This window comes from Arabidopsis lyrata, assembly GCF_000004255.2.
Source record: "Arabidopsis lyrata subsp. lyrata unplaced genomic scaffold ARALYscaffold_8, whole genome shotgun sequence".
NCBI classification, from domain to species: domain Eukaryota; kingdom Viridiplantae; phylum Streptophyta; class Magnoliopsida; order Brassicales; family Brassicaceae; genus Arabidopsis; species Arabidopsis lyrata.
The window spans coordinates 22742857-22766475 of NW_003302548.1; the positions used below are offsets into that span (position 1 = coordinate 22742857).

The following is a 23619-nucleotide window of genomic DNA, read 5'->3' on the forward strand; positions in this document are numbered from 1 at the left end:
TCCTTGGCTAAATCAGTAATCACTAAAGAAAGAAGCTGTGAGGGGAAAACCAACCAGTGAGAGCTATCAATTTGAAAAACCAAGTCCAACAATGGCGGTCTCTCCGCATATTTCGCCTACTCTTTCCCGCTACAAATTCTTCTCTACTTCCGTTGTTGAAAACCCTAATTTCTCTCCGTATCCTATCTATGGTCGGCGGAGAGTTACCAAATCGCATCTCCAGGCGCACAACAGTACCACTAGCTATGGCCGGACGGAACTCTCCTCCTCGAAGAAGCTATGGATTAGGCCACGAAGTTCCAGCGAAATGGAGGTTGAGCAAGCACAATTAGAGGAAGATGAAGAACAAGAGGAGATCGATATCGTTGACGAGGCCAGTCTCCTTTCCCTGAGCATGAAACCGGACAGAAACATGGCGTTGCTCGACGATTATGAGATGGAGGAGCTTGGACACACGCCTGATACTCATCATCGCAGCGGTTTGTTTGTTTGTTTGTTTTCTCCCTAAACCCTATTCTTACTTTGTTACTGGGAAATTGAAATTTGGTGATTACGAATGTTATAGGATACGTGGCGGTGCTGGGGATGCCCAACGTTGGGAAAAGCACGCTCTCCAACCAAATGATTGGTCAGAAAATATCGATTGTTACAGATAAACCTCAAACGACGAGGCATCGGATTCTTGGTATATGTTCTAGCCCTGAATATCAGGTTTGTTTATCTAAGAGCCTCACTGATTTTTGACTCTTAAAAGAACCAGTTGCTCATTGCTTGGTTTGATATAGAAATTAATAAGATGATGACTGATACAAGCTTGTGTTGCAGATGATACTTTATGACACGCCTGGTGTAATCGAGAAGAAGATGCACAGGTTAGATACAATGATGATGAAGAATGTCAGAGATGCTGCCATCAATGCGGATTGCGTAGTTATTCTTGTTGATGCTTGTAAAACGCCTACTTATGTATGCTTCTCTGTTTGATTTGTTTCTCATGAATTGTTAGTTTCTTTTGCTGTCCTAATTATGGTTTTATGTGCGTAGATAGAAGAAGTTTTGAAAGAGGGTTTGGGAAACCTCGAAAAAAAGCCACCCATGTTGCTTGTTATGAATAAGAAAGATCTGATCAAACCTGGTGAGATTGCCAAGAAACTGGAGGTGAGTTTGCTCTTGTATCCTTGAACCTTGGTAATGCTGTACTCTTATTAAAATCCCACCATTCTAGAGTGAACTTGCAGTGGTGGAAGATGCTTCACTATAAACTTGAGATCAAGATTTGGAGTCATGGTATTGCTATGTTCTTTGCTTAATACATGCTGCAACTCCTTGCAGTGGTATGAAAAATTCACAGATGTTGATGAAGTTATACCTGTAAGTGCAAAGTATGGACATGGAATAGAGGATGTCAAAGAGTGGATATTATCTAAACTTCCCTTCGGGCCACCATATTATCCAAAGGTACTTTATGTGAAAAAGTCTCTGCTTCACTATTGAATTCCTCTCCTTGCTTTTGCTAAGCTTATAGTCTAATTTGCTTAATATTCTGAGGTTTATGTCTTCCTTCACATGCAACAATTCACTTTACTAATGGCTTACGGCTATTTGATTTCATAGGATATTGTGAGCGAGCACCCAGAGAGATTCTTTGTTTCTGAGATTGTTAGAGAGAAGATATTTATGCAGTACCGAAATGAAGTTCCATATGCATGTCAGGTAAAATGACAAGTTTGGATTCTTTTCTCTTGAGTCCTGTGGAAAGCTGTGGCCTTACTAATCAATCATGTGATTACATCATTGCTAAACATCACAGGTGAACGTGCTGAGCTACAAAACTAGACCAGCTGCAAAAGATTTTATTCAAGTGGAAGTAGTAGTGGATAAAAATTCTCAGAAGATCATCCTTATAGGAAAGGTAAGTGTATACAACCCTTAACATTCAAACGAGTATATGTTGATTTGCATTCGTGGTATGAAGTTCCATTGCTAGATTTTGTAGACATTCAAAAAGATCATTGTCAAAATGTTTAATGAAGTGCAATTTGGGTTTAAAAGCTGTTCTGCTCAAAGATTGTCTTATATAGCCATAAGGTCTCAACTTAAGATAAGTTAAGTGCTGACTAATTTGGCTGAATGTAATGCTGTAGGAAGGAAAGGCTCTGAAAACACTAGCGACGGCTGCTCGGCTCGACATTGAAGATTTCCTTCAGAAGAAAGTCTTCCTCGAGGTGCTTACAAAGTTGCATAGAATATGATTTGATTACATAAAATGGTAATGGCAAGTAATAGTAAGTTACCAATGTGAGTGAATGATATAAAAATGTTGAATGAAGGTGGAAGTGAAAGTGAAAGAGAACTGGAGACAAGACGAGGGGCTTCTCAAGTACTACGGCTATGGAGGACAGATCCGAGCTATGTAGTAGTGAGTAATGACAATGTGGTGGTTTGTGGGCTTCAAATGGGCCTAGAAGAAGATGAGAAAGTGCAAATGACTCGGCTCAGGTTAGCATTTTCCCCCTTATTTTTTGTTTGTATCTAACCGATGCCACTCACGCTAGCTTTTGTTGTTTATTCTCAATCCGACGATTCCTTTGAAAATTCGAACTCTTTCTTCTTTTGTTTTGTACTTTAGAGATTGTTCAACTAACCCCACTGAATATATCGTTCATGATCACAGGTAGTAAACTTATAATTAAACAATTGCATTTAAATCTGCTTTAGAAGAGAAAAAGGTGAACCGTAATTTATGGCGGGGGATAAGTAGAGTGAATTGCTGTGTGTGTTTGGTTGTGTCGAGTGGAGTCGGTGGAAGTTAAGATCCAGTTATTGCGCTTATGCTTGCTTCTTCTTGTTGATAAAAAAATTGTTTGAAAGTAAGTCAAAAGAAGCAAAAAAACTAAAGTGCTCTCTCACTAACAAGAAAACCATTTTCCTGATTGATTACAAATCAATTTTTGTGTCCTTTCTTTTGTCGTCTACCCAACCGAAAAATCTAAGAGCAACGGCACATGAGTTTCTGTATTATTGGGAACTTCGCCTTTAAATTAAATTGAGAGGCCGACCCATAAATAAAATAAAATCAAGGGCAAGGGTCCTGTATCCATGAAGCGGAAGACGCGTGGGTTGCTGTCGTAAGAACCACATAGAATGATGCCACGTGTAAATCGATCCGATGGGGAAGCATGTGTACGGTTACAACGCTTACGTGTTAAGTGGAATCCATTTGCTGGTTTCACGCTTACGATAATTAGCGCAATTACCTGCTTTACTTAGCTACTTAAACACCTTTAAAAAAAGTTTGAAGTGTTGTTACACTACTAACTGATCTGAGTAGAGAGAGAGAGAGCATCACAGATTTACAATAATAACCAACCACTAATACACCAAACAGCGAGAAAATTTCCTAATACATGAGTATGCGTGTTTAACACTCTCTTAAATGAGATTAATGTTTTTTTCCCAAAACCGTTATAATTAATTAATTATTATTAGTCCATAAATACCCCTACTCAAAGACAAAGCCATAAAGAGCGTAAGAAAGAAAGAAGAGGGCACACAAAACAGAGGAAGAAGAAGAAGAAGAAGAAGAAGAAGAAGAAGATGAAGCTTCTGTGTTTGTTTCTATTTCTGGCGATCGTGATCCAACTAAGCTGTTGGGAGCTAGGAGCAGATGCGTTATCGAGCAATGGGTTCGTGAGGACGAAAGGTGTTCAGTTTAGTCTCAATGGCTATCCTTATTACGCTAATGGCTTCAATGCCTACTGGCTCATGTACGTTGCCTCTGATCCATCCCAAAGGTCAAAGATCTCCACCGCTTTCCAAGATGCTTCTCGCCATGGATTGACCGTTGCTCGAACCTGGGCTTTCAGCGATGGCGGTTACAGGGCTCTTCAGTATTCTCCTGGCTCCTACAACGAGGATATGTTTCAGGTAACCTCCATTAGACCCTACTTGTCTGTGTGTTATGTTTTGATTCAGTTTTTGGAACTTTCTATGAGCGAGCAGTTTCCGAATTTCGGAGGAAAAATGGGTTTAGATCAGAAATTTCAATACACTCACCCAACTCTTTTTATCAATGCACCAATTGGATCAAGCCAATAATTTGGGTTTCTCTTTGTTTATATGGTTTTTTGGGGAAATTTTGAGATTCTCTGTTTATCTGATGATATTGCTGTTTTACACTCACTGACACAAAACTTTTATTTGGAAAAGTTGGTGGCTTTGGATCTTTTGAGACTCTCTGTTGATTTTTCTGAGAATAATCTGTTTCTTTTGTCATTTCTGGTGAAAAGGGTTTGGATTTTGCGTTAGCTGAGGCAAGAAGGCATGGTATAAAGATAATACTCAGCTTTGCCAATAACTACGAGAGCTTCGGAGGGAGGAAGCAATATGTGGATTGGGCTCGAAGCAGAGGCCGTCCCGTATCTTCTGAAGACGACTTCTTCACAGACTCTCTTGTTAAAGATTTCTACAAGAACCATATCAAGGTTTCAAAATCAAACGTTTATAATCTTCTCTCTTGTGTAGATTCAACCAATAAAGCAAAAAGTAATGGGCTTTTCTTTGCTCCTGCAGGCTGTGCTGAACAGATTCAATACCTTCACCAAAGTTCATTACAAAGATGACCCAACCATTATGGCTTGGGAGCTCATGAACGAGCCCCGTTGCCCCTCAGATCCTTCCGGAAGAGCCATTCAGGTTTCACCTAATCCACACCATGACTCTATATATTACTTGTTCTAGTCTTTCTTTGGGATCTGACTTGTTAGGTTTGGTTTTTCCCATTATGATAACAGGCTTGGATTACTGAAATGGCTGCTCATGTGAAATCGCTAGACAGAAACCATCTGCTTGAAGCTGGCCTCGAGGGTTTCTATGGTCAGTCTTCACCTCAAAGCAAGACTCTAAACCCACCTGGCCAGTTTGGAACCGATTTTATCGCCAATAACCGCATCCCCGGCATTGATTTCGTTACGGTTCACTCTTACCCTGATGAATGGTACGTAATGCCACAAAACTTAAAGTTTTGGACCAATCAGTTGAATCACTTGGTTTGACTTTTGTGCTGTTTTATTTTCTTGTGCAAGGTTTCCAGACTCAAGCGAGCAATCCCAAATGGATTTCTTGAACAAATGGCTCGACGCACATATCCAGGACGCACAGAACGTTCTTCACAAACCCATAATATTAGCAGAGTTTGGTAAATCAATGAAGAAACCAGGTTATACCCCAGCACAGAGAGACATTGTCTTCAACACCGTGTACAGCAAGATTTACGGGTCTGCAAAACGAGGTGGTGCAGCAGCAGGAGGTTTGTTCTGGCAACTTCTGGTAAATGGAATTGATAATTTTCAAGATGGCTATGGGATCATACTTAGCCAAAGCTCGTCCACGGTTAACGTCATTTCACAGCAATCGCGGAAGTTGACTTTGATTCGGAAAATCTTCGCTAGGATGATCAATGTGGAGAAATGGAAGAGGGCGAGAGGCCGGGGACAAGTACGAAAACGAGGTCACAACATCAAAAACTGAGAATGAAACTAATTTCTACGTTTAATATTTGCTCTTTTATAGCGAATGGAACGATCTCAGCTCGTCCAAGAAAGTTTTAGTGATAGATTTCATAATATATACAGTTTTGGGCCGGTATGAACTTTATTAGTGCGTCGAACATTAAAGGAAATTATTAGTGTTCAATTTTTAGACGTTAATTACCCTAATATGAAGCTCCCAAATAACAGTCAAAACTCAAAAAGGTTGGTTAGTTCAGAAGAAACGTTTCGAGATTGAATGATCTTATAGCAAGACATTGAATTATCACCCTGAAAGCGAACATAACAATTCTCTATAAACGTGACACATCCTTCGTTGGCATATTAATACTTCTTTTCTAAACGACGGCGTTTAGTAATGGGCTTCCTTACTAGGCCCACTTTGAAACACAAGGGCCTAGACGATTTCGTAAAATTAGATTGCCACTTGTTTCATCTTCTCAGGCCACATCTGAGTAAAAGAAACAAAAAAAAAAGAAGGTAAAAACATGATTTTGACTGTAAGAAATGGCGGCACAATCCAACGGTTTTGTACAGCTGCGTCGATTTCATTGCTCGAGAAACCAGTCGAGAAGATTGTCCGTATCTCGAATCAGGTGTTCACATTTAATCCCAACTCTCAGCTGCGACATCTCATCAATACCGGGAATTAGGGAGCTGCTCGCCACCTGTTTGATCAAATGCCTCACAGAGATATTGTTTCATGGACAGCCATCATTAACGGATACGTAACTGCAGCTAACTCTTTCGAAGCACTGAATTTGTTCTCCGCATTGCTTTTTGATCCTGCCGTCTCACCCGATACCTCTGTTCTAAGTGTTGCACTCAAGGCTTGTGGTCAAAGTTCCAACATTGGGTATGGAGAATCTTTACATGCTTATGCATTTAAAACTTCGCTGCTGACCTCTGTCTTCGTGGGAACTAATTTACTGAATATGTACATGAGAACTGGAAAGATCGACAAGGGTTGCAGAATTTTTACTGAAATGCAATTTAGAAATACGGTAACATGGACAGCAATCGTATCGGGGATGGTTGAAGCTGGTCGTCACAAGGAAGGACTTACATACTTTTCCGAGATGTCGAGATCGAAAGGACTATCTGATGATTTTGCATTTGCTACTGCCTTGAAGGCTTGTGCTCGGTTGCGTCAAGTTAAATACGGTAAGGAGATTCACACTCACGTGATAGTGAGAGGCTCTGATGCCTCTCTCTGTGTGGTTAACTCGCTCATTAATATGTACACTGAATGCGGAGAAATGCATGACGGAGTTCATTTGTTTGAAAGTATGAGTGAGAGGGATGTGTTTTCGTGGACAACCCTTATTGATGCTTACAGCCAAATGGGTCAAGAAGAAAAAGCTGTGGCCACATTTTTAAAGATTGAGATATTCCGCCGTACCTCCCAATGGACATACTTTTGCGACAATGTTTTCTGTGTGTACTAGTCTTTCTAGACTTGTGTGGGGCAAGCAGCTCCACGGTAATGTTTTCTCTCTAGGTCTAGGTGATTCTTTGTCAGTGAGTAACTCCATGATGAAGATGTATTCAACATGTGGCAAGTTAGACTCTGCTTCTGTTTTGTTTCAAGGAATGAGACGCAGGGACATTATTACGTGGAGCACGATTATTGGAGGGTACTCTCAGGCAGGTTTAGGAGAAGAAGTTTTCATGTGTTTCTCATGGATGAGACAAGCAGGGCCAAAACCAACCGATCCTGCTCTAGCTAGTTTGCTGAGTGTTTCAGGAACCATGGCAGTTCTTGAGCAAGGCAGGCAAGTTCATGCGCTTGCTCTTTATCTTGGTTTAGAACAGAACTCTACTATTCGTAGTGCTCTGATTAATATGTACTCGAAATGTGGAAGTATCGAAGAAGCTTCAAAGATATTCGAAGAAACAGATACAGATGATATTGTTTCTTTGACAGCTATGATCAATGGATATGCAGAACATGGAAATACCAAAGAAGCCATTGATCTGTTTGAGAAAAGTCTAAAGGTTGGTCTCAGGCCCGACACTGTAACTTTCATTAGCGTTCTCACCGCTTGTAGTCATTCGGGACAGCTTGACCTTGGTTTTCGCTATTTCAACTTGATGCAAGACGAGTATAATATCAGACCAGTCAAGGAACATTATGGATGTATGGTTGATCTTCTGTGTAGAGCAGGACGGCTAAGTGATGCAGAGAAGATGATCAATGAGATGCCATGGAAGAAGGACGATGTAGTCTGGACCACACTCCTCAATGCGTGTAAGGCGAAAGGAGACACTGAACGTGGAAGAAGGGCGGCTGAGAGGATTCTAGAGCTGGATCCTACTTCCGAAACTGCATTTGTAACACTAGCCAATATATATTCAAGCACGGGGAAATTGGAAGAAGCAGCGCATGTAAGGAAAGCGATGAAATCAAAAGGCGTGATCAAAGTGCCTGGATGGTCATCAATTAAGATCATGGATCGGGCCTCAACGTTTGTATCTGGCAGTCAGTCCCATTCACAAAGTGAAGATATATACAGTATATTGGACTTAGTAGTATCTGGTGCAGAAGTTCATAGATTTGATTGTCGAATAAAGGGAGCTTTTGGCTTTTATTCATATTCATGATTCTTAACTCTTAACATGTTCAAACAATCTTGGCCCTTTATACAATAGCACAAGTCGTAACATTGAATGTTAATATAGCTCAATCAATATGAATTAAAAGGAGAATCAACGGCATTCCTTTCAAAATCCTAAGTATTGATAATTATCATTCTGTCATCTGTCATCTTTAAACCAGTTAAGTAGCACATATACTGCAAAACCTAAAGCAGACGCAGCAGCGACCAGAAAGACAGCTATTTGTACTGAGAATGATGAGGTAAAGGCTTCAAGAACAAGTGAGTTCCAAGTTACATACCATAAGGTGGAGTAAACAGAACCCACGATTGCACCTACGACAACTTGACTTGTAGTGTGAAGCTTCTGAGAAACCCTTAACCATGTCTATACCAAAAATAAACATCAGTGTTAATGAATTCGTTTTCTAAGATAATTTTGAACTTGATTCATGCCCCCAAAATGATATGAAGACTTACAAAGTAAGAACCCAATGCGAGGATGAGGCCGCTAAGGAGCAGAGAGAGCACATTGGTTCCAAGCCACTCCATAACTGTGGAAATAAGAGTAAAGTCATCTTTAAGAATTGATCAAATGCAAGAGAAGAAACAGATACCGGAAACGCTTAGCACTGCGACTGTTGTGTACCGGAGAAGACAGAAAAGACAGAGATGAAAGAAATGGATTGGGCATGAGAAGATGGCATCCCAGGATCAGAACGCAGCGTAGCAACAGGTCTCTCTTGGTTAAGTAAACGTTTCAAAGCTACTGAGAGCGCAGAATTTGAAACGGATCCAATGACAGCCCACAAAGCTGCACCATCATGTCGTAGAAGCAGAACGGATCCAAATAGAGCAGCTACAATCCATTTGCTCTGCCATTTGACAAAAAAAGGAACAAGCTTTGCTTTGTGTTTCATAGAGATAGACATTACATCAAACAGGTTGTGTGCATTACATCAGGGAATTCGAATACCAACCAGACGATTAGCGATTGCTTCAATACCACCGCCGGCGTCCGACGACGAATTATTGATGAAAGCCTCTTGCTCGAGCGCCTGGAATTGTTCTTCACCGTCTCTGCGAGCATTGGTATTGACTAAATCGGCCATAGATTTAGTAGAGCCAGAGGCAGACCAGATTCTTCTTCTTCTTCTCCGATCCAAAGGGCTCGAAATTCGAAATCGAGCGGGAACAGAGGAAGCGGCGGAATAGAAATTGCAGGTGTGTCTGTGGAGAAGAAGAAGAGATGATGACGCTGCCATATCAATCCAACGAAAAAAAAAGTCAACCTAAAAGTCAAAATCAAACGAATCGCTTCGCAATTTTTATAACTTTTTGGGATTGCAGATTACTTGATTTTTATTGGCAAGTTGTGAGGTTCTTCTTACGAAATCTGTGTTGTTTTTTAGCGATAATTTCATTTCATTTCTTCAAAAAAATTGCAGAATTCGTTAGGTCAGATGTTAAAAGAATGTATCAATGTATGGTTGAGAAAATGTGAAAGAACGAAACATTTACACAATCTTGTGTTGATCTTTATTCAATTAGCCCATAAAAGCCCATTAGTAATAGTCCTAAATGATTAACGCACCAATTTGCTTTAACAAGGCCCATCAATGAATCCACTTATCCCTCGGTTTTTCTAGTTTTCTTCTACCTTCTTTCTTGTGATTATAGGAAGGAATTTGTGCTTTTTTCTTAACCAATGGGTAATAGGGGAAAAGAATCTGAGTTAAGTTAAAGATTAAAATTAAAAGAAAATTTGTTGAAACCCGAATATGATCGCAATAAGGCATTAACGGTGTGAAAGCCGTGTACACGTTTTTTATTCTTAGGAATATTATTAATGTCTCATCGTTTTAGAACATTGTTGCTTATTTTGGAATTTTATAGACATACATACATGTGATGAATAATATTAGGTTTTTGTAGTATATTATATGGAAAATTCATGTACATTGGAGGTCGAATATGCTTTACAAACTTTGCAAAGAATAAAAAAAGATCGAACAAAAATATTAACCAATTAAATTACTATACGTATACTTAAGAAATATATTCTTGGTTATCTTTTATAGTTTTTATACATTCAGGCTGATGTGTAAATAGATTCTCTCACAGAAAAGTTTTCCTTTTGCACTAACATAACTATATTAATTTATACTCCTTTTATTCAAAAATAATATTTACTTTCGATTATAGCTTTTGGTTGTGGATTAAAAATTATTATAGTCACAACAGCAACGAATTTAGTCCCGGACAAAAATATCCATATGTTTCTTGGTTTAAAAGGTCATGGTTTACCAGTAGAAGGATGTTTTCTTCTCTTCATAACATCAAGACTTTTGTTTTGAGAATTTTTATTTTATATCTGTAGAACTATATATAGACGTTCTATTTTATTTTGGGTGTGACTGGTGAAAGTAAAAGTAGAATTGAGAAGAAAAAGGTAGAATTAAGAGGAGAGAGGAAAAGTTACTGTTAGAAGATAAATATTTCTACTTTAATTACGTAGAGGGGAGAATTCAACTACTTTTCTCTTGTTTTTCATTTTTCAGACTAATTCAGAAGAAAACTAAATTCTTGTTGACTGATAAATATTGGAAGAAACTGGAAGAAAAATAATTTTTTTCTTTTCTTTTCTTCTAGGAAGAGCAACCAGTCAGACCCTTTATATTTCTTATGAAATAATCGTCGAAAATCATGTGTCGTTAAGGGCTTGCTTCTCGGTGCTAGTTTTTAATACTTGTTGTCATGTTTAATTACATACATACAGTGATACAGACATGCAGAAAAGTAAACCGCTAATAATTAATGGTAGTTCGTAGTTTTACGCAAGGTTTTAAACTGAAGTTGGGCTGGAGTGTGGGTTGCCACACGCCAGAGCGTCTTGTCATTGGAGATGAAAACTGGGTGTCGTTTATATATATATATAAATACATTTATTCTCGTAGATAAAAGATGTGTTGATGCGTCTATCACTCTGTCAAACTCAATCTACAAAGTACAAGTTATACACGGTGTTGTGGCAGAAATTGAACATGACTTGAGAGCCAAATATGCAGAACAAATATATATATATATATATATATATATATATTCAAGTTTGAAAGTGAAAAGGGGGTTAATACGGTGTCGTGTCGCACCAGATAGTCCTGAAATTCATGATGATTTTCTTATCACTGACAACGTATAGCTTTTACAGTGGTCAAAGTATTGAATCAGGACCCCAACAAGGAAACAATCTTCAGCCCTACTTCCTACTCTTCTCCTCCTATGATATGTACAACACTTTTACCAAGTTATTAGTGTATAAGTAAATTAAATACCAAGATATTTATAGTCATAACTTTTAATACTATACGTACAAAACTACAAATCTACGCATGCGTGCAATTATGCGTCTTTTTTTTTTTTTTTTTTTTCACAATATGCGTCTTTGGATATAAGAATGATACTTAACGAATGGTATTACATGCGCATAATTTAAAAGAGAAGAATTTAAAGGAAGCAGCAGGAAATATATGTCCAGCCCCGACTTAGAAGGGTGGGGCGGAGGTTCGACTTTTTAGGGTTTTTTTTATATGTAAAAAAAGTCTAAATATTTTTTTAAAATATTATTAATATAAAATTATATTTCAAGAGTTCTAATTTTTTATAAGAAAATGTTTAAAAAGACCCAATATTTTTAAAATAACAATTTTCACTATAAAATATTCACAATTAAAAATTAAGTAAATTTTCTCTTTACATATAATAATATGTTAAAAAAAAAATTGTCGTAAAGCTCCCAAATATATTGGACCGGGGTCCGGGGCTGTATATATCATGCATGGGTCGAACGAGTTTGTATTAATTATCCACTAATTAATTAACCCTATTTTTTTATAACTTAATTTGTCGAATTAACTACTAGTATAAATTTATAATTAACACCATTCAAAAGCTCTGCCATGATCTTTTGGCCACGAGTATCTTTATAAGAAAACTAGTTGTCCATTCAATAGTTTTTATTTTCTTTATAAGTATATATATAATCAGTCCGACCGAGATATCGTTCTTTAGTCGAAAAGGGAATGATTGAGAGTCAACAACAAATAGTCTCACTTGCCATTAAATTCAACAATCATAAAAAGAAACGTAACTTAATAAAAAAAAAAATATGAGTATCCCCCCGGTACTCACCCAAAAAAAAAATCATTTAAAAAAAATTAATCTATTTCATGTTATTATTATAATAATCAGGTTTTAGTAACTCCAGTTTTTGTCAATTTCTCAATTAAGTTTCATAGTTGTAACGTCGCGTTGAACTATTTCTTGTGTTTTTCTCCGATCTAGTCAAACGTCCGATGACCCACCTAGACACCGACCCATATTACTCCTCATTGAATACTACAGCTTATAATTAAGTAGTAGCTAATATTGTTTGTTTTTCGACACTTATAATATTAGAGTATTTGTTTATAAACCATAATTTCCCCCGCTCATTTATCATTATTGTCATGAAAAATAAATTAGGGATATAAAGGCTTATAGTTTTGCATTGTTATTAATTGAATAAAGAGAGTTTGCATTGGTTACAGTAAGATGAGAGACGGTGAAATGCACGAGAAGGAAACAGAGAGAGTTAAGCAAATACGAAGTGGTACACTCTAAGAGCGGTGGTTATACGGATCCCATACGTCTCACGTGAAAGAACAAAGATAAAAATAAAATTGATTCTCTGCTACATCACTTTATACAATTTTGCTCGGTCCAAATATTTTTGGTTTTTTACATTTTAATTTATTTGATAAAACAGCTGTATAATAACTACGAGTTGTTGAAACTTGTGAATCAGTCTAACTTTAAATTTCTATAGCAAACAAAGTCTACAGATTCTGTTTAAAATGGAATACTCATTCGCTTATGCAATGTTTGATTAGCAATTACTCGTCTATCTAAATCTGGATAAAAACTAGTATTAAACGTGAATAAAAATAAATAATGAGCTCACTGCAAAATTGACCCAAAAAAAAACAATAGACTATAACACATTTGTTTCCTTAATTTATAGAAGAGTGTTGTTCAGCTATACTCCATTTGTATATAAGTATGGTTCATGATACTTTGTTTTGTTAAAAATGGTTTTGATACTTTTTATACAAAGTAAAAAATAGATATGCCACTATACCCCTTACAAAATTTAATTGACTTTTGGAATTTTATTCTATTGATTTGATTACATAAAAAGTTACACTGAACTTGACAAAAATTACTGCTAATTAAGAATTTTATTTTGGAATATTGAAATAGATAAAAGTATTAAGAGGGAGACAAGTGGTGTCTACATAGGGAATAATAAATGGAATATGTAAATCTAACTTAGATATATTAACCACAAAAAAATAAAAAAAAAGAGGGGGAAAAGTTCAATTATTTGAAGGAAAAAAAAAAGTGAGTCTAGTCTGGGAGTGGAGTGTGTCTATAAAAGAGAGATGTGAGGGACGAAGCTCGCTCCACTTTTTCTTCATCTCTTTTTGTCTCACAATCTCTCTCTCTCTCTCTCTCTCTCTCGGTGTTCTTTCACTCGCAAATCGCAATGGATTCGTTTGATATCGATAACGTGAAAGCAGAGAAAGCCAAGGCGTTGCGGCGTTTCAACCGCTTCCGGCGGATCGGCCGTTTCTTCCGTGCGGCGGAGGTTTGCGTCGCTCTCCTCTTCATCTTTTGGACATTAACAAGACTTCCTTTCGCCGTTCAAATCTCAAGAGTTTTTCTCCGCCGTATCGCCGCCGTCATCTCGACTCCTCTGTTCGTCTTCCTCCTCGGGAACTCCATCGTCGTTGTTCTTCTCACCAAGTCTTCCGATCGGACAACAACCACCGCCGCCGCAAGCGCAGAAACCGAAATCTACCAGGCGTTCGTCAGATCTGTAGAGAATCGATCCAAGCCGTCCGATGAAGATTTGACGGAGGAGATTGTCTACGACGACAAACAGGTGATCGTCACTGATTTGAATTCAAATCCGAATCTAATGGTGGATGAGAATATTCCTGACGTCGAGATTGATTCTGATTCGAGTCCCGACCATCCAAGGAAGGTCGTCTATGGAAGAAGCAAATCAGACGTTTCTGGAAAACAGAGTCCAGAAGCAAAGGTGATGATGATGATGATGATGAAACGTTCTCTTCAGAGATCGGAGACAGAGAAGTGTTGCAGAGAAACTGAGAACGATGACCTTGAGGAGGAAGAGAAGAACTATCCAGAGGATAATCTGAGCAACGAAGAGTTTCAGAAAACGATCGAAGCTTTCATAGCCAAACAGAGGATGTTTCGTCGTCAAGAACCTTTAGCCGTCGTTGTCCATCACAAACCCTAAATATCTTCTATCTATATATTAAAAGGCATCACATTCTAATATAATCGAATAAAGCAACAAACAAACACAGTTTTGTGAAATTACTTAACCATATGGAATCTTTGTCTTTTTATAAAAAATATTCCATGTATAATTATCATCTCTATGTACAGTCATTTTAGTTGCTTATGTATTAAGAAATATTACATGTAATCTACTTGTCTCAAGCGAGTGTCACTTCCTCAATTCTAATGATACAGACTTAGAGTAGAAATGTTGTCTCGCCACACTGAAAATTATGATCCACTACCAAACTTTATAAGTTTTAGTGTTATCCAAGAAACAATCGATTTAGGTCTGTCTTTTTTGTCTTGCCATAATAAGATCTTTAACAAAAGTAAAAATATCAATAGCATCTATAAACAAATAGCTATCAACATATAGAAGACAATCCAGACAATTTAACCTAGAATCCCCAAATCATTCAAAAACTCGGTTTCAAACTTCTTAACTAAACACGAGCCAATCACTTTGTCAATTATATTTGTATGCCTATTTAATGTAGTAGTTTTTTTTTTATCTTACTGTATCTTTTCTATATGGTCGATGACAAAAATCCTGATATAAAAAAAAAACATATATAGTCATCTTTCTTCAGTTTCGCTCATAATGGCGTTTTGGACTTTTACACCGACTAAGTCTCATGCCTGCAATAATTAACCATGCAAGAATGTACTCAGACTCATGGATTTCAAGCGTGGATATTTGTATTTAATTGTTTTTGTTTTTTGGACAGGAGTTATTTGTACACTAAATCTATAGATGAGATGCAATATTAAGAAGATAATTTATAAGCGTGTAGCAAATAATTCAAATACAAAGTAGACTGTAGGTAGTAGACATGCACACACCAATACACACGGTGTGGTTATATAAATGGAAAAACAAAACAAATATTATATAAATGAAATTGATTAAGGAATTAATAGTGAATGACTGAATGTTTATAATGGGATTGGAGACAATTGGAAAGAGAATGCTTAATTTATCACCAATACTTTAATTTGAAGGGAAGCTTCATTTCTAATGCTTCACGGGAATGATTGATGGTCTAGTAAGTCAGTCATCTCAATGATCTTGTAGCCTTCAATTATAAGATTAAAGTTATTCGAAAAAATCAATAAAGAAATAGTATTAATTTGCTGAAGCGGCCGTGTTTCTGATGGGTATTGGCACCAATCATAGTGTAATAATTTTGAATGGCAAAAAGCATAAAAATTAACTTTAATGCAGACACCCACGCATAAAAATTAAGAAGAAAAGTGACTTTGTTTTTCACTAAGTCCCGTAATCTCTGCTCAACCAAAATAAAAGTCGGTTCTTTTTTACCCTTCTTTTGACATTTATGGATTCTCTGATATTGAGCCGATCCATCTTTTGCATAATACTAGTACTAATATTTTAAAATTCTTATGGCGGACTCTTTGATTAGGAGCAATCATGATAGTTTCCACTTTCCACCACGAGGTCGAGCGGCTATTGCTATTGGTGTTGTTGGATTTGGCATTAAGCTCTTATTTCTAACACAACTCAGTGTAACATTTTGAGATATCGAAAAGAAATACAACGTATAAAGAATTTTACTAATTAGAATTTCAATCATTCATGAAAGTCTAACAAATGTTATCATTGGTACGTATGTTGGAAATATTTCTGTCATGATGGCTACAATTTTGATTATTTTGTTAAAACTGTTATTTTAAGATATAGTCTTAAATTTTATTTTCATCTTGATATTATAACGAAATAAATTTGACTCGCCAATGCATACTTTTTCTTCACTTGAGTTTTTTTTCCCAGCTTTTCTCAAGTTTAAGATATATATAATTAGCTTAAACTATACAGACATGACATGTATTAGTATTAATTTATAGCCTTTACCATGGACGACAACGCATGGGAGAAAAAAGGTCAGATAAAGATGTTGACGTAAATTATATATCATACACACAAATTTTCATATCTATGGATTTTTTTTTTGACAGCCATATCTATGGATTATGTCGTTTGCAATATTATTAATCTTTAACGGTCGACCGAAATGATATAATGCTTATACCAAATATCCATTTAGGGTAGTCTTACTTGCTTCCCTAATTTTCAGTATCATCACCTATACATATGCAATGCAACGTGTTTAAACGCCAGCGTGCCTCCAATCGGACCCTGCCCACACTTTTTGTGTTTCCCTAGCTAGCGTTCGATTATTTATGTGCCTATGGATAAACAAAATTAATTAACTGTATCAATAAAAAAAAAATGAGTTCCCACTTAGAGCTGAGCATCTATGTGCTTCATAGAGGATTAAAAGTTTTTATTTTATTTTATTTTTGTTAAAAACATAAAAAGACAATAAATTGATTGGACATGACATAGATAGAGTACTCTCGACTTTTTGTTTCATTAATTTTTATACCTTGACTAAGCTTAGTCTCGCATAATTGACGTTGACAACTTGTTACATGTAATATAAACCTATAAAGTATATGATGTTAAACAACTTTGAAAATTAAGAGCTACATTCAGATGGTTATTGGGTTCCACTAAACCATTAAAGGTGAGTGAATCAAAGGTGGACTCTTTCAACATACCGTTTTATGATCCGAGCAACAGAGAAGTGATGGAGATGATTCGAAATGAAGGCTCCTTTGAGATCAATGGCTTGGAGATTCATGGATTTTGAGCTTGGCCTAAGCAACCATGATGAGGACTACATGTTACAATCACAAATACCTAAAGCATGGCAAAAGGCAGCCAGCGGTCAGCGAATCAATGCTGACTTCGGAGTTGACATTATGGACGCATTGTTTAACAAATTTGCATACGATGTGTCACAACATGCTATAGCTGCACGAACAAAACGACTGTTACTCTAGTCGTTTCTTTGAGACGAAAGTAATTTGTCAATATAGATTTATTTACATATCATTTCGAGACGTTAGATGTTTTGTGTATGTAGCAAAAATGAAACGTAAAAAAAAATTAAAAACAATGAAGTCATTTTGTGATACATAAAATCTAGGGAATTTCCTTAAATAAATATACCTCAAGGGTCACAGAGCCGGTCCGGAGGGCAAGCAAGTGAAGCCATCGCTTAGGGTCTCACATTATAAAATAATTTTTTTGGGAGAATTTTTTTTTTTACATTAACAAAAAGGCCTAAATTTTTAGTTATGCGTAGGGTATCAAAGAAAATTTTGAAACTTTAGACCGGCCCTGAAGGGTCGTTTTACAATAAAGAAAATTATAGGGTATTTTATGTAAGAAACAGAAGTTAAGGATACTAGAGCTTATCAGCAATAAACAAAAATAGTGGGAACTTTTTGTAATAAAACAAAAACGTTTAGGCAAATTTGCAATAAAACAAATTTAGACGGCAAATTACCGGGAACGTAAACCAACCGACAATAAGAAGAGGTGAGTCAACTTACTAGTAATTGCTTGCTACTACGATTTTGATTCAAAATCCAACAAACAACATCGCATAGAAATCAGACGGCAGTGTTGTGTTGTGTTGTGTTGGATCGGAGGATTTTGATCTGTGGAGACAGAAGAAGATGCAAGGCGAAACTTATCGAGTCTTCTGTGTCGGAACCGTCGATACCAAGCTTGATGAGCTACGATTCCTTGCTGGATCAGTGCGATCAAATATTGGCGCATTCTCCAAAAACTCATCTTCCAAGGTAATATTAGTTCCGGCGCAGACCTCAACTTTATGAAATTAGTTGATTGTTCAAGGTCAATTAGCATCACTCGAATGGGAATGTCGGTCTAGAGTAATTTTGGGTGGTTTTTCTGGAGAATGAGCTATTGTTTGTCTTTGTTTTGGAGATTTGGGAGATCGGAAATGGTTTATGTTTCTGAGCCGTTTTATTGGAACAACAGGTCGAGGTTGTGATTGTGGATGTTTCGGCGGGTGCTGATCAGAATCAGATCGACAATGTTGCTGACTTTGCGTTTGTAACAAGAGAAGAAGTTCTCTCATTCTATTTTGGATCGAACCAGGAGAAAAAGCCGGTGAAGCTTCCCGATGATAGAGGCGAGGCAGTTGCCATCATGAGCAAATGTCTTGAGAATTTTCTTAGGCAAGCGTTTGAGGATAATTCTCTTGCTGGGGCTATAGGCCTTGGCGGAAGCGGAGGAACATCGCTTATAGCATCCGCTTTTAGGTCTCTCCCCATTGGGATTCCTAAGGTCATTGTATCCACTGTGGCCAGTGGTCTAACCGAACCTTATGTTGGGACCTCAGATTTGGTTTTGATTCCTTCTGTAGTAGATGTTTGTGGTATCAACAGTGTTAGCAGGGTGGTCTTTTCAAATGCTGGGGCTTCTTTTGCGGGTATGGTAGTCGGGAGGCTTGAGGTGTTTAAAAGCTCCTCAAGCGATTACGGGAAATGTACTGTGGGCATAACTATGTTTGGAGTGACAACTCCATGTGTAAATGCAGTCCAGGAGATATTAACAAGAGAAGGTTATGAGACACTAGTGTTTCATGCCACAGGTGTCGGTGGCAGAGCATTGGAATCTTTGATTAAAGAAGGATTCATACAGGTTTCTCATTTTCTCTCCATTTAGCTGAGATTTGTTAAATTCTAGCAATAATTAACTTGGCTTTATGATTTATGTAGTTGGTCCTAATTTTTTGGTTGTGGTGTTGGTTACATTTTAATGAATCCTCTACCTGTTCTTTCCTTAGGGAGTAATGGATATTACAACAACCGAGGTTGCCGACCATGTCGTTGGAGGGGTGATGGCATGCGATAGTTCCCGTTTTGATATTACCATAGAAAAAGGAATACCGTTGGTTTTAAGTGTAGGGGCCTTAGATATGGTGAACTTTGGTGGTAAAGATACAATACCTTCTCATTTCCAAACGAGAAAGATTCATGTTCACAATGAACAGGTGAGGAATTGTTACAAAAACGTTACAATGTTATGTTGTCTTTACTAGTGGCATCTGTTTGAGTGGTCTGTTAATGACAGGTTTCTCTCATCCGAACAACAGCAGAAGAAAATAAAAAGTTTGCAAGGTTTATAGCAGATAAACTGAACAAATCAACATCAAAAGTTAGGGTTTGCCTTCCAGAGAAGGGTGTATCTGCACTGGATGCTCCAGGGAAGCCTTTCTGTGATCCAGAAGCTACCGGTGCTCTCATAAATGAATTGCAGACGCTCATTCAAACAAATGAAGACAGACAGGTATTTCCTTACTTCCGTGCACTACTCGCGTTTTGTTTTGCTTCATCTACTTTTAGGTATTGAAATGTTGTGTTATTTGACAGGTCAATATATATTCACACCACATCAATGACCCTGAGTTTGCAGAGGCATTGGCTGCTTCATTTCTTGAGATTTGTCCAAATACCTATGCACAAATCAAACCCTCTGAAACGGCTTCGACTAAGCCTAGTACTAGAGAGCATGATGATGGGCATGTGTCTCAGGTGAGGTCGAGGCCTGAAAGGATTCCATACAGCCCTACAGATTTTCCCAATGCAAAACCAGGTTTCTTTTGTCCTTCCTACTCATAATGATCAGTAAATTAACGACCAGATCAATTGGTAGTTCTAGTGATTTTGATACGGAGCTTGCATGTTGGAATTAGAAAACTTACTTATCATCACTTGCTCCAGAAACCTTGGAACGAACTCAGACCATTCTGGGAAGGCTGAGAGATCAAATAGAGAAGGGAATACCAATAATTGGGGGAGGTGCTGGTACGGGAATATCTGCAAAGTTTGAGGAAGCTGGTGGGATCGATTTGATAGTGATATACAACTCTGGACGTTTTCGGATGGCTGGAAGAGGATCTTTAGCTGGCTTACTTCCATTTGCTGATGCCAATGCAGTCGTGCTTGAAATGGCAAATGAAGTTTTGCCCGTCAGTTTCTTAATTCATTCCCACTATACCCAAGAAACTTGCATCTCTTTCAGTTGCTTCTGTTAGTTATTCATGCATTTTCTTTCTAAAACCTGTCTTCCATATGTCAAAATTTTAACTTGCAGGTGGTGAAGGCGGTGCCTGTTCTGGCTGGGGTGTGCGCAACAGATCCATTTCGACGTATGGACTATTTCCTAAAGCAGTTGGAGTCCATTGGGTTCGTTGGTGTCCAGAACTTTCCAACTGTTGGTCTCTTTGATGGTAATTTTAGACAAAATCTTGAGGAGACAGGAATGGGATATGAGTAAGCTACAAAAGGCAGCCCTTTTCAAGAATCATTTTTGTATATGGATTGTTAAATTTCCACTTAAGCTTGTTCGATATTGCAGTCTCGAAGTTAAAATGATCTCAGAAGCGCATAAGATGGGGCTGTTGACCACTCCATATGCTTTCAACCCGAAAGAAGGAGAAGAAATGGCAAAAGCGGGAGCTGATATTATAGTAGCCCACATGGGTCTAACAACATCCGGAAATATTGGGGCGAAAACTGCAGTCTCAGTGGAAGAAAGCGTTGTTCGTGTACAAGCTATTGCAGATGCTGCTCGTAGATTCAACCCAGACATCATCGTCCTCTGCCACGGAGGTATGATAACTTATACAATCCAACATTCACTGTTTGATATAAGTTTTGTCATAGTAAGCTTTTTGTATGTAGGTCCGATATCGGGTCCAGAAGAGGCAGAGTTTGTGTTGAAGAGAACACAGGGTTGTGTCCATGGCTTTTATGGAGCATCAAGCATGGAAAGGCTACCTGTAGAACAAGCTATAACAAGCACTGTTCAAAAATACAAGTCCATAGCGATCAAGTGAAGTCAAAGTAATAAGTTCACTTGTAAACCTTTATCTTTGGTGTTTCTTGTATATGGCATGTGTTGTGGCCTGTGGGTGTGGATGTTTCCTTTTGTTGAATGGCTTTCTTTTATGGTTTTTTTCTGGTCATCTTTGATTGCCTCTGCAGAATCTTATATGATCTCTAGTTCTGTATTACACGTTTTTTATTTTTATTTAATAAAGTTCATAGTTCTTTCATTCTTTTTTTTGGTAGGCATAGTTCTTTCATTCTTTGACTGCAAAATCAGTAACACCTACTTTTATCTTATTACCATTTACTTAATTTGCTTTTATCTTGCATGATTGCTAATTTTCTAATTTCTTTCTCAACTCTTATCATTTTTTTCTAATCTTGTCATTCACTTAATGACATTTGTTTATATGGTGGAACGAACTTTCCCAATATAAAGACTTATAGAAGCATAAGATTCACAACCCAAACAATTAAAACAGAGCAGCGGTGAAAACAAAATACAAAAAGGCTCGAAGATCTACCATGAGAAGAGCTTCGAGATCAATCTGAATCAGAGTTGACATTCGCTGAAGACCTAACGGACCGACGTATGCTTTCTTGATACTCGTAATCTTCCTCATCTTCCTCTTTTCTCTTCTCGCTAAGCATTCCTGCGAAAACAAAAGATATTGATTCAATGACCAAAGCTGTAAACTATGAGTAGCAAAAGCGCAGAATGTGAGAGACTGGCTCTACCTTTCTTGACCAGAAGGTTCTCCAGCTTCGTCGTGGAGAAATCGTCCTTGGCACCTAGATCCTGAAACCCGACAAGCCTATCCATCGCGATTCCCTTGCTGAAGAATAATGGTTTCAACATTCGTGTTTTCGTTAGTTTAAACACAAAAAGACCTAATTGCGCTAAGGAAAGAATGAGGGAAAATGAAGGAGTGACCTAAAAAGGATAACACAAGGCAAAGTCTTGATTGCAAGCTTGGTGACGAAGAAGGGAGCATTCTACATTAATTGTCTCCCAAGTATTAGAAGACGGCAAAATGGAGTTCTAAAGAAGAGTTAATGAAGTGGATAACTGACCTCAGCGTCCATCTTAATGAACTTTGTGTCCACATGTCTAGGAGCAAGGGTCTTCAAATGCTTGTCCATAATCCTACAATGTTGGTGAATATTCACATATCAAAAAAAAAAAAGGTGATGGGAGTGAGAGAAGGGTATATCATCGTACTTGCAGCGATAGAATTCCTTGTGGTAGAAGTGACATATGACTTTGTCACTCCTTGTGACTTCTCCCAAGAAGTCGCCTTCGCTAACTTCTCGGTATTCACCATGTCCTTGCCTTTTGAAAGCTTCTCTCTTTTCCACTTCTCTCTGTCCAGACACATCTTTGGGGTTAGATCATAGTCCATACAAATGAAGTCGAAAGTGTCAACCAAATATGGAGAGAATGTGGATACTGAAGTTGTTGAACCTTGAGTGCTGCAATCCTATCTGCGTGCAACTTTTCTAGCTCTGGATCCTACAGAACATGAGAAAGTCAGTATCCCATAGAGACAGAAGAGAAGCATATAAAAGAAGGATTCAAAGAGAGGGCACATTGCAGTGCACTTACATCCATCAAATCGTCAAGATCAACCTCCTCGTTGACAGGTCTTGATCCTTGCGCCTTCTCATTTGCGAGAACTTCCTGCACCACCAATAATAAATAGTAGGAAATGTTTTGATCCAAGGACACCAAATTCCACCCAGAGTAGACAGAAATAGAATCTAGCCTATCATATGTTCTAGATTCATCTCCACCTCTGTTAATTGGGTTACCAAACAACATGAGATTCTGTGGAAAACCCAGCACATACTATTGTTTTCTATTGAAATCAAGATCCAAGAAGAATCTATGGAGAACAGCTTCATCTACAGAAGAAGAAGAGGATTAATTTACCTTTTTATAATCTCGAGCAGCTGCCGCCAATACATTCCCGAATGCCAGATTCGAAAGGGTCGACTTCACCGCATCCGGATCCATCTTTAACAATCAACCCTCACAAAGAGTTTCTAATCCTAATCGAAAATCCTTCTGAGAAGAGCTTGTTTTGAAATCTGGTGCAGAGAAAAACTCTCTGACAAGTGAAAACAAAAGGAAAGACGAACAACACCTATGATCTAAACGCGGCGTTTGGTTTTAGTCCTGGAGTAAACTTTGTTGGGCCTTGGTTTTAGTCCACGGGCTTATTTGTAAGTGATTCTTCGGCCCAACAAGGAGCCCAAATTTCTCAGACCCAGCCAACAATTTACCCAATCGACGATATACGAAATCATTAACACGACGCATCGTT

General features: G+C 37.8%; 6 protein-coding genes and 1 pseudogene across 10 annotated transcripts; 5 read left to right on the plus strand and 2 right to left on the minus strand.

Annotated features, from left to right (window-relative positions):
- The first annotated feature begins 23 nt into the window (after positions 1-23).
- Positions 24-2960, plus strand: LOC9301141 (GTPase Era). Of its 2 annotated transcripts, XR_002333992.1 has the most exons (10): positions 24-479; positions 566-711; positions 826-966; positions 1045-1158; positions 1333-1458; positions 1615-1713; positions 1811-1912; positions 2145-2225; positions 2331-2499; positions 2675-2960. XR_002333992.1 is itself a non-coding variant. In XM_021035071.1 (9 exons), exons 1-9 carry the CDS (start codon positions 92-94, stop codon positions 2415-2417), a joined length of 1284 nt encoding a protein of 427 aa, XP_020890730.1. In that variant the 5' UTR covers positions 24-91; the 3' UTR covers positions 2418-2958. The 2 variants fall into 2 exon arrangements, 1 of the variants encoding a protein (XP_020890730.1); XM_021035071.1 differs by having other exon boundaries at positions 2331-2958.
- A 103-nt stretch (positions 2961-3063) lies between these two features.
- Positions 3064-5708, plus strand: LOC9301142 (mannan endo-1,4-beta-mannosidase 7). The gene is made up of 5 exons (XM_002865021.2): positions 3064-3927; positions 4290-4484; positions 4573-4695; positions 4794-4996; positions 5085-5708. Exons 1-5 carry the CDS (start codon positions 3598-3600, stop codon positions 5527-5529), a joined length of 1296 nt encoding a protein of 431 aa, XP_002865067.1. The 5' UTR covers positions 3064-3597; the 3' UTR covers positions 5530-5708.
- Positions 5709-5923: 215 nt separating this feature from the next.
- On the plus strand, positions 5924-8226 carry LOC9301143 (annotated as a pseudogene).
- LOC9301144 (lipid phosphate phosphatase epsilon 2, chloroplastic) lies at positions 7795-9494 on the minus strand. Of its 4 annotated transcripts, none has more exons than XM_021035090.1 (5): positions 9127-9494; positions 8796-9021; positions 8627-8700; positions 8449-8534; positions 7795-7875 (listed from the first exon to the last, which is right to left on the minus strand). In XM_021035090.1, exons 1-5 carry the CDS (start codon positions 9409-9411, stop codon positions 7851-7853), a joined length of 696 nt encoding a protein of 231 aa, XP_020890749.1. In that variant the 5' UTR covers positions 9412-9494; the 3' UTR covers positions 7795-7850. The 4 variants fall into 4 exon arrangements, with proteins under 4 accessions (XP_020890749.1, XP_020890757.1, XP_020890766.1 ...); XM_021035098.1 differs by lacking the exon at positions 7795-7875 and adding an exon at positions 7921-7977; XM_021035107.1 differs by lacking the exon at positions 7795-7875 and adding an exon at positions 8007-8025.
- Positions 9495-13564: 4070 nt separating this feature from the next.
- LOC9302830 lies at positions 13565-14716 on the plus strand. The gene has a single exon (XM_002865023.2). The coding sequence runs from the start codon at positions 13731-13733 to the stop codon at positions 14508-14510; it is 780 nt and encodes a 259-aa protein (XP_002865069.1). The 5' UTR covers positions 13565-13730; the 3' UTR covers positions 14511-14716.
- A 3234-nt stretch (positions 14717-17950) lies between these two features.
- Positions 17951-21519, plus strand: LOC9301145 (UPF0261 protein y4oU). The gene is made up of 9 exons (XM_021026265.1): positions 17951-18232; positions 18435-19100; positions 19246-19452; positions 19533-19748; positions 19832-20054; positions 20183-20430; positions 20556-20734; positions 20820-21073; positions 21146-21519. The coding sequence occupies exons 1-9, from the start codon at positions 18107-18109 to the stop codon at positions 21298-21300; spliced, it is 2274 nt and encodes a 757-aa protein (XP_020881924.1). The 5' UTR covers positions 17951-18106; the 3' UTR covers positions 21301-21519.
- Positions 21520-21701: 182 nt separating this feature from the next.
- On the minus strand, positions 21702-23416 carry LOC9301146 (thioredoxin domain-containing protein PLP3B). The gene is made up of 8 exons (XM_021026268.1): positions 23226-23416; positions 22899-22973; positions 22758-22805; positions 22515-22657; positions 22367-22439; positions 22227-22288; positions 22031-22128; positions 21702-21945 (listed from the first exon to the last, which is right to left on the minus strand). Exons 1-8 carry the CDS (start codon positions 23307-23309, stop codon positions 21836-21838), a joined length of 693 nt encoding a protein of 230 aa, XP_020881927.1. The 5' UTR covers positions 23310-23416; the 3' UTR covers positions 21702-21835.
- Positions 23417-23619: the final 203 nt, after the last annotated feature.

Coding starts and splice junctions, on each gene's coding strand:
- LOC9301144 (XM_002866711.2), bottom strand. CDS start 9,411: ATGGCAGCGTCATCATCTCTTCTTCTTCTCCACAGACACACCTGCAAT. Junction 9,022..9,126: donor AAGCAATCGCTAATCGTCTG/GTTGGTATTCGA, acceptor GTCAAATGGCAG/AGCAAATGGATTGTAGCTGC. Junction 8,535..8,626: donor TCGCATTGGGTTCTTACTTT/GTAAGTCTTCAT, acceptor TTTTTGGTATAG/ACATGGTTAAGGGTTTCTCA.
- LOC9301145 (XM_021026265.1), top strand. CDS start 18,107: ATGCAAGGCGAAACTTATCGAGTCTTCTGTGTCGGAACCGTCGATACC. Junction 19,749..19,831: donor AAACAAATGAAGACAGACAG/GTATTTCCTTAC, acceptor GTTATTTGACAG/GTCAATATATATTCACACCA. Junction 20,055..20,182: donor TTTTCCCAATGCAAAACCAG/GTTTCTTTTGTC, acceptor CACTTGCTCCAG/AAACCTTGGAACGAACTCAG.
- LOC9301141 (XM_021035071.1), top strand. CDS start 92: ATGGCGGTCTCTCCGCATATTTCGCCTACTCTTTCCCGCTACAAATTC. Junction 967..1,044: donor CTTGTAAAACGCCTACTTAT/GTATGCTTCTCT, acceptor TTATGTGCGTAG/ATAGAAGAAGTTTTGAAAGA. Junction 1,159..1,332: donor AGATTGCCAAGAAACTGGAG/GTGAGTTTGCTC, acceptor AACTCCTTGCAG/TGGTATGAAAAATTCACAGA.
- LOC9301142 (XM_002865021.2), top strand. CDS start 3,598: ATGAAGCTTCTGTGTTTGTTTCTATTTCTGGCGATCGTGATCCAACTA. Junction 3,928..4,289: donor ACAACGAGGATATGTTTCAG/GTAACCTCCATT, acceptor TCTGGTGAAAAG/GGTTTGGATTTTGCGTTAGC. Junction 4,696..4,793: donor CTTCCGGAAGAGCCATTCAG/GTTTCACCTAAT, acceptor TTATGATAACAG/GCTTGGATTACTGAAATGGC.
- LOC9302830 (XM_002865023.2), top strand. CDS start 13,731: ATGGATTCGTTTGATATCGATAACGTGAAAGCAGAGAAAGCCAAGGCG.
- LOC9301146 (XM_021026268.1), bottom strand. CDS start 23,309: ATGGATCCGGATGCGGTGAAGTCGACCCTTTCGAATCTGGCATTCGGG. Junction 22,289..22,366: donor TCATTAAGATGGACGCTGAG/GTCAGTTATCCA, acceptor CAATTAATGTAG/AATGCTCCCTTCTTCGTCAC. Junction 21,946..22,030: donor GAACCTTCTGGTCAAGAAAG/GTAGAGCCAGTC, acceptor TTGTTTTCGCAG/GAATGCTTAGCGAGAAGAGA.